Below are 17,272 nucleotides of genomic sequence, written 5' to 3'. Positions count from 1 at the left end.
CACCAGATTGTTTTAAGTCAAGCGCGCTAAAATTTATCGTGAGAACCATTTGATACTAAAACTTGTCAGAACCTGTAACCCTTGAGTATGTTTTTTTGTTGATTTATTATTTTCTGGACTGTTATCCCCAGTTTTTATTAATTCATTGTGTTTTTTACTAATTTATTTTTCTGGACGGTGATGTATTCTTTTCAGGACTTTGCAAAGAGTGCAAAAACTACAATACTTTGTTTGCTATTGTAAGGTTAGTATTTTGTACCAATTACGATTTTCTGTTATCAGTGCTGTTAAGCGTTGGTTTGCGCGAGTATACGGAATGTTCAACAGAATATTGACGCCCGTTGTTCGCTTTTTCAGCGGTCTCGGCCATTCAGCGGTGCGGCGGCTGAAGAACACGTGGGATAAACTACCCACAAGACATAGCAAGGCGTTTGAGGTAAAGTTGTTGTCGTGAACTATTCCACTATCCTTTGACGCCATTTTTTGTTGTTGCCTCCACAAGTGACATTATATTTTTGCGTTTGTTTTCAAGGATCTTCAGAGTCTTATGGATCCCTCGAGGAACATGTCCAAATACAGGAATTTGCTGAACGGAGAACACGGTGAACCGCCCCTGGTGAGTTGAAAACTTTTCTGTGACATATGCACAACGAGGGAGCTCAGGTTGATCAGTTGTGCGTGCGCAACTGAGCGAACTTAGCATATATTTCATGGTGGCTGTTTCGTCCACATTCCCTGTGTAGCAAACAGCGGCGTATCAGCTTGTTAAGTCCATAGGGATGTGAGAGATTCTCTCGTGACAGAACAGATTAGGGTGACCGTGTGAGTGTGGCGCTTTAGTAAGTCGGATGATGCTGCGATTTGACCCCCCCCCCCCCCCCTCCATCCCCCCTCTTACAACCAACACTATATATCTTAAGTCGACCCAAATTTAATCCCAGATCGAACGCTTTGTAAATATCCAACTTGTTTCCTCTTTCTAGTTGGATTTGGCAGTGATGTCGTATTCATTTATATTTTTTTTTGTGGGCGCCCACTATCTTGAAACCTCAAATATACTCCAGTACCTGAGTCTGCGTCATGTTAAAAGTAAAGGAACTTTATTTCGATTCTGCGCATAGAAGTCATGTATCACTACTAAAAGGACCAAAATCTTATCTCTACTTGCAAAATGAAACATTGCCTGGATGATCCTTCAGTGAGAATAAACATAATCGCTAGATAAATTATTTTTGTGGGATAAGTCTCTCCTCCCTTTGTTGTCATAAATCTACCACAAACCCTCTCTTCCTGGTCATAAATATGCCAAAATGCTCATTTTTTTCCTCGTTACAGATTCCATTCTTTCCAGTCATCACCAAGGACTTAACGTTTATCCATTTGGGAAATGATAGCATTGTGGATGGCCTGGTAAGCTGAGCCTTCTCTGATAGACAGACAACAACACAGCGCGATGCCTGACTTACGAAAATTTGTTGTAATTCACTTTTGAAGTAAAACGAGGTAACACAAAAAAACGTTGCATTTAGGCTTGCGTTAAAAGAAATGCTAAGGAACTCGAAATGGCCCTGTTGTTTTCATTGAGGGAAATCATAGCTTTTCGTTTCACATCATTGTACACTCGTTTGGTAGAAAAAAAAAGTGCATTTAATGGCAGTCTTGCCCGTTAGCTCCAAAATTTGGTAGCAAACGAGTTGACGAAGGGAAAACGCTTGAAACTTAAGCTTCCAAATGTCGGCACGTTTAATTTGTCGGCTCTGTCTTGTTAGATTCCAAATGTTTGTGTTTCACACTAGCACCGAGGCAGGGAAGCAACAGTTTGCTGAGAATCCAAACCCGTGACGGAGATATTCGACTTGCCCTTGAGCTATTTGCGTTTTTTTCACTTTGGAAGCATTTAGAATTACTATCTCGTACGTTACTTCCGTCATAAAGGAGTTTCAGTCTTTGTCGCCTTGAAAAGAACTCAGTCATGCTTATTTGAATTTTTAGGTAAACTTCGAGAAGCTTCGACTCATCGCCCGGGAAATTCGCCAAATTTCCAAGTTCAACTCCATTCCTTACGTAAGTGTTAATGGTGCTTTTGTTTTTTCGCGCCATCCAAAGTGAAACAATTGACCCTTTGTTTTTATTCCCAGGACCCCGAAACAATGTTCGAAGAGGATCCCAACAGTCAGGGTGGTCCTGGGCAACAGAAGGTGACATCAACAGTCGTTGGCATGGTGACGGGTAGCTCCAACCGCCGGTCCTTGCGTGACCAGAATCCCAAAAAGATGTACGAAGAGGTACGTGCCCTAGCAACCAAATTCTCAGTGTTTGTTTATATTTAATAGGTTACTGTTTGGTTGGAAAATGTTACTGACCTATTGTTTTCTTTGTCACGTAGTCCATGATGTCACGCAGAGTCAAGCAATATCTCTCAGGCCTAACCATAATACAAGATGAAGAGAAACTACGTGACATGTCAAACGCTTGTGAACCTCCTCAAGGGTCAGGTAAGATAGTTGTGTGTTCTTCCTTTCCCCTATCCCCCTTAACAACAGGTGTCTCTAGTTGGTAGCGATTACCGCTGAGTTTTTTGAAGCAAGGTATGCGCTAACCTTGAACAACAAAAGATGCGTTTTATCATATAATTTAATCACACGCGGCGCTAACCAAGCTTTCAGCAATAGACCTTATTCACGATGGCCGCCATGTTGGATTTGCTATTATCATGCAAATTAGCTACACACTCCTTTGGGGGGGTGGGGGGGGGGCAAACAGCACACGTTCGAGAGGTTATAACGAACATCTTAGCCACGCAGATGATTTGTTTCACGTTCATTGAATGTTTATCACCTAAGTAGTAAAATAGAATGATTACACAAGTTACTTCGATGTTTTTTTAGTGAAAAATGAGCAGAAAGCGAACTAGTTAGTCAAGATGTCAAAGGCAATCAAAATATATGAAATGATTATAAAAGATACTTAATTCTAAATTCTAAAATGTACTTTTAGCACTGTTATTTCAATATTTCGACGAGCCGATTTTCCGCAATTTGCCTTTTTTCCAATCTTTGCCCCCCCGCCCCCCAGATGGCTAATTTGCATGACAATTTGAAAACCAACATGGCGGCTATCGTGAATAAGGCCTATTGGACCAGGGAGATGTAATCTGAACTTGAGTGCGTACAGGCGATTTCGTGAAAGCACTAAGTTATTTCAAATTTTCTAAACGGGAGAATGTGGTAGATAACAAATTTGTTTGACGTCAGCGGAAATATGTCCCTCTCGACATGATCTTCCGGTTTTTTTTTCTTGCTTTTGTCTCGGAGGGTGTCTCAAGTATTTGTTTAATTTCTCATTCCCTTCAGCTCCCCCCAGCGTGCAAACGCGCAAGAAAAATTCGCCCACGTCTTCTCCGGTCGCCAACCCAAGAGATCGGAAAGGAAGCAAACCCCACGAGTTAACAGGTGAGGTAGTGTTCCTTACAAGAGACCGTCGACTTTTAACGTAGACTGTATTTAGTAGGACTAAAGCACATCACTGGGTGCTCTCTTTCACCAAGGTGTCCCGGAATCGCCGTCATATGTAGGTTGAATTTGTTTGCTCTCTTCCCTACGGTTTTTCTCCGGGTACTTACGGTTTTCATACTTTTAAAAAAACCAGCGATTGTTGTTCAGAAACTGAACTGTAGTGGCCGTATTTAGTGGTTCAATGCTCAATCAATAGGAATTTTATTAAGTTCCTTACCAGCGGTAATAATTTTTGAAGAAAAAGTCACGCCCCTTCAGAAAGAAAATTGTTTGAGTACTCAAATTTTGATGGAGTGGTTTTTTGTTCTTGAATTGACTGCGGTTATAAAAAGCTAGCCGTCCTTGCCTCTCGCTAGGCGAGTTTGAAGCTTGTTTTAGGTAATAGTTTCCAAGCTTAATGCGCTTTTCTCAAAAGACAACTGACCATTCTAAATTCTCTTTGTCATTTCGCCTTTCAGTTCCATCGCCATTAGCACTTAAAAAAGACCTGATTGGAGGTAAGAACGACTGTTTTAGGTTTCGTCGCTTTTAAATATCAAGCGACCTCTTGGCAATAAAGTCTGTTCTCTTTTTACGGCTATCAACAATTTTTATTAACGTGGATCGAAATCCGCCAATCACGCCATTATGCGATTAGCCTCTTTAATCCGGTCAACTTCAGTGATTAGTGGGCGCTGGCAGTGAAAAAAGGAGTAATTGTTTCCACTGTTCAAATTTATTCGAGACAGATATATCTCGCAGCTTACTTCCTGTGAAGTTCTGCCTAAGGCTCCCTGTATTTTATTGTCAATCGGCATTGAAATCGACTGTCCTAACTCCTGCAATTTGGAGCTTTGCTACCGGTTGGTCATGTAGCAGATATCATAGCACAATTTTGATGGGTGGAGCTTTTGCTAAGTGCACCACTTAGACCCTTTAACAGGGGAAATAGTTTGACCTTGATTGGCCAGAAAACAATTACTTTGCGTTGACTGGTCAGTCAAACTCTGCGCGCGTGTTTTGTCATTTAAAAGATCTTTCTTTGTTGTCTTTAGGCGATCGAATCTCAGTGTCCTCCACAGCAAGTTCATCGTCCCTAGCGGAACCAGACGTACAGTCACCAAAACTGCTACCAGAAGGTAAAACACAAACAGTGCAATACAAGCAAACATAGGAAACACAAACAAATAAGTAAACTGAACCAGTTTTGAGTCTTAATCTTGCTCTCGTTGAACAGTGTTTGCCAGCGTGCTTGTCCTCTGCAGATAATTTGGACCTTTAACGACCCTTTCGAAAATAAAGGGACAAGTGTCGTATGTACTAACAGAGCTCCCTTCTTGATTTCTCATCATTTTTTTTCTATTCCAGACGAAGTACAAGTTTTCCCTGAAAACGACCGAACGTCCTTTCCAGAAGACACAGTTCATATGCAAGAACTGAGAAGATTACACATCAATGATGAACATAGAAGACCGCATTATCGACATCCACCAAGTAAGAGGATCGCGACGCTTAAGTAAACCCTCGCGCTAGGTGTTAAAAAAGAACTCTTTTGTTTTTTCGCGGAGCGTGAAAGTTGCGACACTCCCTCCCTTTCCCCCCTCACCGCCACCACGCTGCCCGTCCGTCGTTACGGTCGTGGCTCTTGCATGGGCGTCGCATTCTCCGATTGTCGTCTTTTCCGCGCCCTTCGTTCAATCTTTTTTCATGAGGTTTGAGCTTTTATTGAAAAGTAAGGTCATGGATTCTACTCCTCGTGTTCGGAGCGATCGGATTTTTTCCGACTATTCCCGATTCATCATCGGAAATAAAATCTCTTCTCACTCGAGGTTTGTTAGAAGCTAACGAAAGTTTTCTGTTTTCTTTTTGAAGCATTGGAAGTAATCCGACCCTTACATTATTCAGGTATGAACATTCCTTGTTTTCACAATGAATTAATGAAAGTGTGTTTGTCGCTCATGATTAGTTGGCGGGTTGAAACTGCCCCCGCCCAATCTGTTTTTGTGGTTTCCCCTCCCGCGCTCTCAAAGCTCAAAAGCCTCCCGAAGCGACAGAAAAGGGTCTTTTGACAATGAATCGGGTCCCTTTTTGATCATTTATGCAAGATACTTTGAGTACTTTAGAAATAGTATTCAAGAAATTCCTTTTCAAACCCTTCAAATCTTACGTCGTCTTCATACCATGAAATTTTTGTGTTATTTTGTCTTTTAGCTTCAGCAGAAAGTTTACCGTACAGCTCAAATCACTCGACATCCTCGCAAGATCACTCATATCACCCTGGTGAGTTAGTCGTTTGTAAGGAGGGTGGTACTCTTTGTACACATCCACATTTACTGAAACTGAAGCCAGTAGGTCTTTTTCCATTTGGACCCTTCAAGTTCATTTTAGTTTGATGCAGGCGCTTGAAACTCTAGAGAGAGAAGACTGGTGATGCAAGAGCTGCATTTGCCAGATCGAAAATTCTCTCGTGCTTTTCACAGAGAACATGCTAATATGAGTAACTGTCTGCAATGTTAAACATCGATATCGTGGTATTCTTGGCTAAGGCTTATTATAGCTTCAAAAGTAAATTAAATATTGCAAATCTTGAAGTGAAGGCTACTTTCTCAAAAAATAAGTCAGGTTTGATACGAGGAATCAGATCTTTCACGTAGTCCTTTGGTTTTGTCCAAAATGTTGCCAATATTATTTTAAAAGCTCTACATATCGTCTTAAGGTATATTGTGAATCTAAAGGTATCGGCGTTCCGACCGGTTTGGTATTTTGAAAAAGCCCTCAAATATTATAACAGGATGACAGCCCCAAGGTCAACCGTCTTCCTCGAATTTCATGGATCCTATAATGGGCAACTTACACGATAGCGTCATTTGACTACAACTATCAGAAGTCAGTTTGTTTTACTATTCTTATTGAAATTTTGTACTCTCAGCAGAGTAAAAGTAAGCAAAACCTGAAGGATGCTGGCACTCGTAGTCAAATGGCGTCATCGTGCAAATGTGCCATTATGCAATCTTCCTACACTCATTGCTTTGCGCTTGTCTTTGATTTATAGGAGTCACGTACCAGTATAACGCTTACCACTATCCGACAGACCAATATAGCAGAGTGGAGTACGTAGAAAATTACGACGGTGAGTTCTCGCTAAGAACCGGCCCTCCCCTTCCCAGGGGGCCTAGGGGCTCTAAAGGGGAATCGTTGGTTACATTTTTTTGCGTCATTAGCACAAACCTATCGTTTTCTAATCAGTCAGCCGAGAGAATAAAATACTGAATTCATAGTGAGTCATCTCTGGAACTTTGAGCGGAATTTACCAGATAATCGCTGCGCAGTGATGCTTTGAAAATTAGAAATTTTACAAAGAATTTATGGGATCATTATCGTCTTTGCCACCAAAGAATTCATCAGTATAGCCTTCATGGCCATGAGGATTAGTTTCTCTGTTGAGCTCTTTCTGTAACAAACTCTAGAAGAAAAACGTCTTCAAAACCATGCTTGTTACTCTTTTAGTGCATGGTTAAAATAGACGGGAATGGTTCTCAAACCCGACAACTTTCTTTATTGTAGGTTTTTGTTCTATTTTTTTGGCCTTGACCGTGCACAAAACACAATAGTTGTTTACTCCGTACTGAGGAACTAACCAATAGAAACGTGTTGATTACGTAATTCATGCATAGTGTATGAGCGCAAAACAAAAGATTGTGCACGGTCGTGGACTTTCCAACCTAAATCTTGGCATCTTTGTTTGCTCCTTTGATGTTTGCCGAGCTTCCAAACTAGTCCCCTCTATTAACTATGTTTAGTGTGAATAGAGCTTAACTTACCGTCGTTTAATTAAAATGGTTAGATAAGGAATTTTTCAAAATTTTTTTGCCTTTTTTTTCGCAGAAGAAGAGGGACAAGTTTCAGCGGTCTGACGGTTCGACAGAGGTAATATTTTTTTCAAAAAATATAAAAAATACTGTCTACACGCAGTTTTCTAAACTATTCATCTGAATTAAAGGGGCTATGTCACGCAGAATGATGTAATTACCGGCATGACACCCAAAATGTTCAAAAAGTAGAATGAAGCATTGCTATAACCACTCAAGACTGTTGAACAACATAAAAGAAATACAGCAAAAGGAAAGAGAAGCATGGAAGGACACAAAGGGACAAGATTGAAACGGATTGCATTTGGCTTATTTTATGGCAAATCACATGTGGATAAAGGTCGTTTTTGCGCAGAATCATCTTGTTTGTGATGTAACGATAATTTATCAGTAAAGGAATTCCACATTACCATTTTCGAGTTTTAAACTCACGATTAACTAAAGATTCCCCTAAACACCTTAAAATAACGTGACATAGCCCCTTCAAAGAATGTTTAAGGCAACGAATAATAATCTTATGATATGTTTCCGCTTCCTTGCAGGTCTCAAGGACTTCCATCAGGCAGCCACCTTCTCGCTCTCCAAGAAAATAGAAATGTCAGTTTTAAGCTAGTGTGTTTCTATCCTTCACATTTGCGGTAGACGATAGTGTCAAAGAACCCTCTCAATTCCGATGTTTTCAAGTCACGCATTAACTCAATCAGTTACGGAGGCAATGCAAATTAAAAGCTATTGAATTTACCACCGTGTGGATAAAAAAAAACTTTGCGATTATTGGCACGCATTCAGTGTACACAATGTGGCAGAACTGCTGTTCAAGAAATCCTGCTGATGATTTCTAAAGAATGGTTCTAAAATGGACGATGTGACATTATACTCTAATTGGATTTGGGATGGTGAGAACACTTTAGGTAAATGTTTCTTCAAAGGCACAGAAGCGAATCAAATTGTGTATTTTTTGTATGTAGGACAATCGGTGTTGCAGGATTCCGTGAATAATCGCTTACGAGTCCAACGATGGACAGTATTCCAGAGTAAACTGAGTCGTAGAGCAAACGGTGTTTATCGGTTTATTTTCACTGTGCAATATATCTTATAGTTTAAATTGAAAATGCAAATGCCAGTTTCCGTCGCCAATCATTTTCCTCATTCGTGTGCGGTGCTTCCCTTACGTGATCCACTAGAAAACGAAAACGCTATCAAAATTTCTTTGTTATAGCCAGCTCTAGCCTAGGTTAATCCTCATCATTCGCCCCATGTAAAGGAATCCATGCGGCCTCCCGGATTCCGGATCCCGAGTCGTGGATTCAGGGGTTCCGCCGAAAGTGGATCTTGGATTCCATTAATGTAATTCTTGGAAACAAAACTATTAAAGATATAATTACTACGTAATGACCAACTGTAACGATTTTTTAGTCCCCGAAATAATGCTGCAATACCGTTACACTGCCCCTTTAAGTCAACTTTAGTTTATTATGCATCACAGGAAAAATGTATATTATATTTTTATCTAACAAATGCGTCACATTGGGTGTGCAGATCTGCGAGTTATGTCACTATGGCAACAGGAGATTATCATAAGGAAGCGAACCCAGACTTTGAGTGACAATTTTCTCAAACCCGGTTACTTTAAGAGTCATGTCCTCAATTGTTTCTGTTTAAGAAACAATGGAGGACATTGTACTTGTTTCTATTTTGTTTTGTTTTTTTTTATCTGGCGTATACGGAAACAAGCGTTGATTGGCTAGGAGTTACAGTACTAGGCGGAAAAGCTGTTCTAGATATAGACGTTTTTAGAAAACGATTGCTACCAAAAGAGATGTGAGAGTTGCACGAGCTCCTTATGACAGATGACATAGCTAATTTAGAGCGGATCTTCACGTTAACTTCTAAGTGCTGAACCCTGTAATCAGTCCCGCGTCCGGTCTGCAGTCTTCGTCTTCAAAACTGCATGTAAAAATAATTTCTCTCTAGATGAACAATAAGAGCTATTAGGCATTGTTACAATTTTACTTCTAGTATCTTCTAGATTAGATATATAACTGTTTGAGAGGAAATATCGCCAGTTGTCGCATATAGCTTTGGAATTAATGGGTCTCGCGACTTAGTATTCAATATAGTATTTAAATGTTATTAGTCTAGGTAGGATCAACTAGTCATTCAGAATAAAGCATACATGCATATTATTTTAACCTCGAGAATTTAAGTCAGAGATGTACTTATACTTATGAGTTAAAGAATCCTTTTCTACCGACTGTAAATATACGAAAGCTACTTTACAGGTACAAATTATTAAAAGGTTTTCTTAAATCTTGTGTTTTGCTCTTTATTGTTGAATGTTAGATACAGTAGGTTGGTACATGTAACAGTTTAGCAAGCACTTAACAAAGCTGCGTTTCAATCCGGTCTCATTGGCCGTGTTTTCATGACAGCCGTTGTCTCGCTTAACTTTCCTGAAGCTAAGTGGTTTGTTTGCAGACTTCGTTAAGCGACTATCAACTTTCAATGATATGAGCAGCCAATGCAATAATAAAAATAGCACGCCTGTTGTATTTCCGATTTCAAATTGCCAGCTCTCTGAAGCTACCTGGTTTGGTGGCTTAAATTTAATGAGAATTCTATTGAAATTTAAGCGAGTTGAAAAAGGAGCTGTTTTCACGGAATTTTCGGTTGTCAGCCGCTAAGCGTCTCAGGCTGAAGGGTTGGTTCTAAAAGTAAAAGGATACACGCAAAGGCACACATGTCCAATATACATGAACTGAGTCGGGTCGTCAATAAGCACTTAATGACTGGACCCAAGGGAAACAGTGAGTTTTGTTTCCCCCAGACCCTCAATGCTCCCAGAGGCGAAGCCGAGGGAAACATTGAGGTCGAGGGGAAACAAAACTCGCTGTTTCCCGAGGGGCCAGTCATTAAGTGTTTTGTTATACCTTCCAACTCAAAATAGAACAATACACAGATAAAAATTATTTGCTTGACGTCGGCTGGCGTACAGATTTGCCGCCGTTTCAAAGGTGCACAACCTGATCACGTGTGAGTCGAAAGTTCAAGTTGTTGTTGCCCTAGGGCGTCATGAAGTTTTGACCAATGACACGTGACACGTTCTCCTCCAATCAGAAAACGTATTTGAGTTGGGAGGTATAACAATAGGCTACTTTCGAATTGTGCAGCAACAAAAGAATAGAGTCGAGGTTCAGGTGAATAATTAGCATTTTGTATTGTCCAGAACAAAGGAAAATGCAAATTATTCCCCTAAACCTCGACCCTCTTCTTTTGTTGCTGCACAATTCGAAACTAGCCTATTGCTGTTGACGGCCCGACTCACCGGATGTCGGGGTTGTGAAGTTTAAAAAGGAAGTAAGCTTTACTGCCGGAAGTCGAACTGCCTGGGGCAGCTTCAAATATCTCGACGGATCGTGACAATCCGATCAGGTCGTGACGACCCGTCATTTGAAAAGTCAACCCGACTAACCATTTGCTCCTGATATACCAAGAAAGCAAGAATAAGGGAGAAAAACATTTATTTACTTAAAGTAAGTGATTCAAATGACTGTTACAAACTGCGTTCTAACTTAATGAAGTAAAATTAAATTTGGCACCGTAGTTTGTTCAAATGAAGCACTGTTAATACGTTCCGAAAATCAACTCAGTTGCGTTGGCCAGTGACAACAGCCAAGTGCTGGCAAATGAACCAATCATGATCAAAGCGCGCATAAAGCACGGGAAGATATGGAGTAAAACCTCTTGAGCAACCGCTGAACTACCCATGCAAACGAAAAAAAACCGTAATGGACGCTTTAGGCGAACCATGGCTAAGGTAAGTCGCATCTTAATTTGAGGACACAAAGTGTTTCCGTCCCGTTAATTCTACAATTTTGGACATCTCAATCCGAAAATCCAGGGGCTCCTTCGGAACTTACCGAACATGGCGCGGTTAAAAACTATAACTTTAGCAAGGTACTACAATGACACACTTTTGGAACCCCTCTCGCAATTGCAAGTTACCTTTTTAAATAAAAAGTTTTTTCCAAAACCAGTACTTTTCGTTCAATAAAGCCATCGAGGATCATTGATCAGCGGCGTTGCCTCATCCGAAGCAAATCGCCTGAATGGTACCACAGACGGAAAAACAATAGTATCTAGTCCGCGGGAGACTGAGTACAACCCGTCAGGTCTAGGGCCCATTTCTTCTGAAAATTCGCATGACGTTTTTTGTTGACAGCATAAGCCTAATTTGAAGGAAAAGAGAGAAAAAATTAGCATCCGAAGGAAAAGAAGACGACTTGAAAGCTTGTTTTAATCTTTCTCTGATATGTGTAGGTTTTGTTTTAAATGCCGGAGAAATTAATCACGAATAAATCGAGGGGCTTGTGCTTCTATCATTACCATCTGAAGGACTTACTGGACTACCGACAATAAATTAAGAAACGTAATCTCTACCTTTCGCACTAAAGTAGCTGAAATGCTTAATTGTCGAAGTGCCAATCGGTGTAGTGCTAGTTTAATATGTTTTAGTTTTTTATCTCAGCGCTCGGAGGGAACTCAATCGAATCGTTTTACTACGGAAATCGCCTTTTCGAAACGTTTCTTTAAGGAATTGAGTTTCGATCAACGTATAGTTCAAATGCCGCGATGATTATAAGTGTTTACACACAAGATTTCCCTACAACGAAATTCTCCTTTTGCATGTCTTGTCTCAGTGCTGATATTTTGAAATGGGGCGAAATGCGACTACTGTCCACTTTTCCTTCTGGACATGTACATGAGTTAACTTATTCTCGTACGAGTTCTCCTTCTCAAAGGTATGTGATTTACGTCACAGAAAATGGTGTCATCTCGGGCACCTTATTCAGACCGGCAGACGATTCGATGGGAGACGCATGTGAAACGTTTACAAAAACCTGTTTCAAAAATCTTTTATTTTGCCCACAATCGTGGACAGGGCTTCGGCCAATGACTTCGCCGCTGAAAGTATAGCGGAGTCTTTTTTGCCCCGTCGCAATGTCTCGCAATATCAGTGGTAAAGGAGACTTCGCCGGCTGGGAAGTTTACCCCGGCAATGTGATGAATGGGAGAATACTCACAACTTGTTTTCCCGCAGACATCCCATCTATCAAACATTTTTACGGCTGAAACTGCAGAACAGACAACACTTGACACCAGGCAGAGGCCCAGGAAGAGGTATAATCCCCGAAGGACATATTCCAACGCTTGTATCCCGGAAGTAAGATCTTCGCTCTTTCTTGGAACCATGTCACCAAATCCGATTGTACATAATGCTGGAAAAAGGTCAGAAACACGTCGTATAATAACAGTAATTCATTACATAGAAAGCCAACAGAAAATTCAACACACTCTCTTTTTATAAGAACGTTCATGCTTCGATTGACACACAACACCTATTTAAATCCTTAATAGGACGGCAATTACCAATGAAACAGTAGTAGACCGCGTCGAAGTAGCTCCAGTCCTCCGATAAATAGAGAAGTCCACCAATTAGAAGGAACACTAGGACTAGCCCTGTCGATGCCAGCAAGACCTTGATCTTGGTTCTTTTCTCTTGTCTTAATTGGCTTTTTGAGCTGATCAGGATAAACAGGTTTTCCAACAGTCGGTTTATTCGCTCACCCATCGCTTTCAGTGTTAACAAGCACAGCGGTATTCCCAATAGAGCGTAGAAAATACAGAAAAGTCGACCGGCAAATGTGGAAGGCGCCATATGACCAAAACCTATACATTAGATATTTAAAGTCAGTACAACTTATTTAATATTCAACAACAACAGTTAAAAAAATGTAAAGCAGTAATTCTTGGAAAACAATTCTTAAGATGCTACATGCGCGCGCATAATGCAACTTTGTAGAGTTTTGTACAGTGAAATTGGGAGCTCCAACACGAATTACAACGTTGTATCAAGAACGTCAAAGGGAAATATTACTTTTGATAGTGTAAACATTTGCGATTATTCAAGATTTTCTGGGGCGTAAATTGTATCAACTATGCAAGAATTAAACTGGTATGAAGAGTGTGGGAGATTACTGAGAAAATTCAAAATTTGTTGACGACCTCAACATAACCTAAAGTTGAATTAACGAAATAACAATGGCGACTACAACGACATATTTAATAACAAATAATAATAATAATAATAATAATAACAATAACAATAATAATAATAATTGGCCAGATTGGTCCACTGGAAACTCTGTTCTAAGTATGACATGAGCAGAAGTGAGAAATGGTATGAACATCAACCGGAAGGGGTAGTGGAAAACGAAAAATGTAAGATCTTGTGGGATATTACCATCCAGTGTGACCATGTTATCGAGGCCAGAAGACCTGACATTGTTGTTGTTGAGAAGGAAAATAACAAGGCAATCATAGTGGATATAGCCGCTTCACCCTGGGATCACAGAGTGTATGAAAAGGAAGGTGAGAAGATTGAGAAATATCAGGACCTGAAGAAAGAAATTGGAAGACTATGGGGGATTAGGCATCTGGAAGTGGTATCGGTAGTCGTTGGCGCGCTCGGAGTAGTAAGCAAAAGGTTCGATGTATGGCTTGAGAAGCTAGGTGTTACCATCAGAACGGGACTGTTGCAGAAAACAGCCTTGTTAGGCACAGCTAGGATTCTAAGTTTGCTCTTGGAAAGGTGGAGGAGAAGAAATGACACAAAGGACCATTGGCCATTGGCTAAGGCTCGCTCCTTTGATGTAATGTCGGCATAACATCTGCTAGAGCTAAAGCGTTACATTTAAATAATAATAATAATAATAATAATAATAATAATAACAGTCTTTGCTTTATAATGCACACTTAAGCTTCGGAACTACTTGGAAAAATCGCTTCATGATAATAATTCAAAATTATTGGTGAGTTGCTTAATCCTGTCATAGCAAAAATTTGAACACAAACGACGCTTCAAACTTACTCTTAGAACTCACAAGCTTTCGATTCCATCATGGAATTTTTATCGAGTGATGGAGATGTTTAAGGGTCGTGATCTACAGAGACGTTTGCGGTCACGTGATTCATAGTATCAATCACGTGACAAGATTTCGTGATGGAAATCGAAAGCTGGGTCGAAAGCTTTTGTGTCTTAAAAAGGTTTGCCCTGGAGTTTTTAAGTCCGTCTTTGTTCCATTTGGGAAATTATTGTTTTTGGAAGGGAGTCCACGTAGCCCGGCGGAAGCTTCCTAAATTTAGTCATTACCAAGAAATATAATCAAACTGTACGCAAATCACGGGTGCGGAGCGTGCAGCGCACATTGTTTTTATAAGTGAAATTGTCAGTCTGTCGTCAAACTCTATTTTTTTCGGACATCATCGTTTTCGTCGACGTCATCGTCGGTTCGACTGAGCTTGTTCATGCTAGAAACACCGTCATCTAAAAGATATTCGTTCTCGGTATCGTAACCTCTTCGCGATCATTCTAACTTAATTGTTCCCCGTGTGAGTAATTTTAATATGCTGGCTCGTTGTGCGTTGCTCCGTAATGGCTTTCTGTGCCCGCAAAGTTTCGGGAACTATTACGGCAGTCTAGTTGTTCTCAGGACTTTTAAGAAACGCGTCCCTGTTTTGGAATGAGTTTTAATACCAGAGTGGTTATTGCACATCTCAAACATGATCATAACCATCTCCGATCAACATAGTTTTTGTAAGAACTGTTCACGTTTCCTGTCTGTATATGTTGTGGTTTTTCGCTATCATGATTGAAAACTAATCCAATTGTAAACAAAAAATACAATTTTCCAACTAGACGTACCTATAGTGGTTACAACACTGGCTGAAAAGTACAGTGACCCGGAGTAAGACCAATTATAGCGACCAGACGTTCTTTGTGCCTTTCTTTCGTAATATTCCCGAATTTTTGTCACCAGGGAATCAAACTCAACTTTCGACACGTTCACACTCAAGGTTTTCCGCAGTTTTTCAAGCATGGATTTGGCATTTGCATTGTTTAGTTCGTCTTCCTGGTTGGCACGCTCGAGGACTTGAAAAATTCCTGCTCCAATAAAGAGAATTGAGACCAAAAGAACACAAAGGATGAAAATATCTTTCGTTTCTGTCTTCATGACCGTCGATTTCGGTGTTATGGTGACCTTAGGCTGCTTGTAATATCTAGGACAAAATAGCTTTACGCCTGAATTCTGGCCCTATTTTCCCCGAGACACAAGACAACAAAACGGTGAAACAGACTTTGTGAAAATTTCCTCGCCAATCACTTAAGGAAATAGACGCATTACTTCTTTAATGTCATGTTTTGGTTTCATTGTTAACGTGATTGAGTAATTCGAGAAAATTGGCTTCTATTTTATAATCCACCAATCACGTAAATTTAGCGAAAGACCTGTTGTTTGACAGCGTCATATAGGGCCGGGATACCATAGCGACGAGTCATGAATCCTCTAGATCTTTGGTCTGAAAATATGTTTACTGTCACTGATACAATTTCTGCATGTATATTTTTGTGGGTAGTGCACTTATAGTGCAATGCCTATCATATCATCAGGTTTTTCTAAGGTGGTGCCTTTGGGAGTAGCAAGATTAATGATTGTTCCAAAACCTCTTTAATAGCTAATATTGCCAGTGCGTCGGTACGTGATTGCCATTCCCCAAGTTTCATGAAAAATTAATCAGTCTACGTTATCATTAAAATGCGAGATTGTATCATGTTTTTTGCGCTTCTCCACAAGCCTTAATTAAATGGGCTATGTCACGTTATTTTAGTGTGTCTAAGGGAAATCTTTAGCCGAGACGATACCGAGTTTAAAACGCGGAAAGGGTAATGTGGAATTCTTTTAATGATAAAACTTGGGGTAATCGGAGCTTAGGAGAGTGCGTTCGATGTGTTTGTAGCCGTACAGGTAGCAGTTGAGGAGGAAGGATGGATGGTTCGTTTGATAGATAAATATTTTTTGCCAGGAGCCCATGAGTAGGAGCTTGCCTCTCTCATACATGCCCTTATGATTAAACCTTTGCCCGTATCTTTCTATTTTTAGAACGCCACGAGTTCCCCTGCTCTGCACACACTGTTTTAAAAGGCCAATCAGAGTAAAGTCATTGTCTAACGAAGACAAATGAAGCAGTAAAACTGAATTTAAATCGTGCAAATTAATGTAAATGTATGTAAATGCGAGTCTCCTGCTCAAGGGTTCGTTCTAAAAATAGAAAGATACGGGCAAAGGTTGACTCAAAGATCTACTGCATATGGAGGCTCCTACTAATGGGCTCCTGTTTTTGCATATTTGAACGTAAGGGTTGCGTACAGAGAAAAGGTTGTGAAGCTGGCTAGTGATGGTTGTGAAGGTTGTGAAAGTTGTGAAGGCTAGTGTTGTGGGCTAGTTAGTGATTGTCGATATCGTATGATTCTTTCCAAGTTCTTGTAATTTGAGGAGACATAGGCTAGATTGCGTCGGGCAAAATAATAGAACATTTTGTTTTAGGGCCTGTTTACATGGAGAAAGGGTGACCGATAGCCCCCCTTTACGTGCCGAAAGTCTTGTCCGTAGGGCTATCGCGATTATTGAATTTGGCGCCGAGGGAAACAACCAGCTCTTTTCGGTATTATTCATATTCCTTGTTGTTTATATCCTAAAGTTCATTTCCCGGCTCCTGAACAATTTCAGGGCAAAACTCTTCGGGAAAATCCACCGCCATGCATCGGTGTATGTGTATTTCTGTATACATTGTGGATAGATCAGCCTCGAAGTCCACGCCGTTAAACTCGCACTTGGTTTTGAATACTGTAATGTACTTCAGAAATATCTCCACCGCTTCCGATGTCCATGACCACTTCTTAGGATTTTTGATTTTCACGTGGCAAGCGCTCTTCCACGTCTTTCCCGATTATGCATAACATCAACTTGAACGTTTGAGAGACCATTGAAAAAAATTCGTAAAATATTC

At 40.4% G+C, this 17,272-nt stretch overlaps 2 protein-coding genes across 2 annotated transcripts in view; one reads left to right on the top strand and one right to left on the bottom strand.

Annotated features, from left to right (window-relative positions):
- The window catches only part of LOC138019040 (rap guanine nucleotide exchange factor 6-like), a 93,003-nt gene extending 83,333 nt beyond the window's left edge, over nt 1-9,670 (top strand). The window contains exons 32-47 of the mRNA XM_068865701.1: nt 196-244; nt 358-436; nt 533-616; nt 1,336-1,410; nt 1,993-2,064; nt 2,139-2,285; nt 2,387-2,495; nt 3,354-3,452; nt 3,974-4,012; nt 4,550-4,633; nt 4,863-4,988; nt 5,367-5,399; nt 5,706-5,774; nt 6,547-6,624; nt 7,380-7,421; nt 7,906-9,670. Coding sequence (XP_068721802.1) covers nt 196-244; nt 358-436; nt 533-616; nt 1,336-1,410; nt 1,993-2,064; nt 2,139-2,285; nt 2,387-2,495; nt 3,354-3,452; nt 3,974-4,012; nt 4,550-4,633; nt 4,863-4,988; nt 5,367-5,399; nt 5,706-5,774; nt 6,547-6,624; nt 7,380-7,408 — 1,172 coding nt within the window. The 3' untranslated portion in view covers nt 7,409-7,421; nt 7,906-9,670. The remainder of the gene's footprint in view (nt 1-195; nt 245-357; nt 437-532; nt 617-1,335; nt 1,411-1,992; nt 2,065-2,138; nt 2,286-2,386; nt 2,496-3,353; nt 3,453-3,973; nt 4,013-4,549; nt 4,634-4,862; nt 4,989-5,366; nt 5,400-5,705; nt 5,775-6,546; nt 6,625-7,379; nt 7,422-7,905) is intronic.
- A 1,716-nt stretch (nt 9,671-11,386) lies between these two features.
- Nucleotides 11,387-15,511, bottom strand: LOC138022079 (two pore potassium channel protein sup-9-like). Its single transcript, XM_068869100.1, has 4 exons — nt 15,129-15,511; nt 12,794-13,093; nt 12,448-12,642; nt 11,387-11,592 (listed from the first exon to the last, which is right to left on the bottom strand). The coding sequence occupies exons 1-4, from the start codon at nt 15,436-15,438 to the stop codon at nt 11,411-11,413; spliced, it is 987 nt and encodes a 328-aa protein (XP_068725201.1). The 5' UTR covers nt 15,439-15,511; the 3' UTR covers nt 11,387-11,410.
- Between the last annotated feature and the right edge of the window lie 1,761 nt (nt 15,512-17,272).

The sequence above is a fragment of the Montipora capricornis genome, chromosome 10 (genome assembly GCF_036669925.1).
Source record: "Montipora capricornis isolate CH-2021 chromosome 10, ASM3666992v2, whole genome shotgun sequence".
In the NCBI taxonomy this organism is placed as follows: domain Eukaryota; kingdom Metazoa; phylum Cnidaria; class Anthozoa; order Scleractinia; family Acroporidae; genus Montipora; species Montipora capricornis.
Note: the sequence above shows the minus strand (reverse complement) of the source record. Positions and strands in the feature narration are given on the sequence as shown.

Coding starts and splice junctions, on each gene's coding strand:
- LOC138022079 (XM_068869100.1), bottom strand. CDS start 15,438: ATGAAGACAGAAACGAAAGATATTTTCATCCTTTGTGTTCTTTTGGTC. Junction 12,643..12,793: donor GGTCTACTACTGTTTCATTG/GTAATTGCCGTC, acceptor ACCTTTTTCCAG/CATTATGTACAATCGGATTT. Junction 11,593..12,447: donor TGTCTGCGGGAAAACAAGTT/GTGAGTATTCTC, acceptor CCTTCAAATTAG/GCTTATGCTGTCAACAAAAA.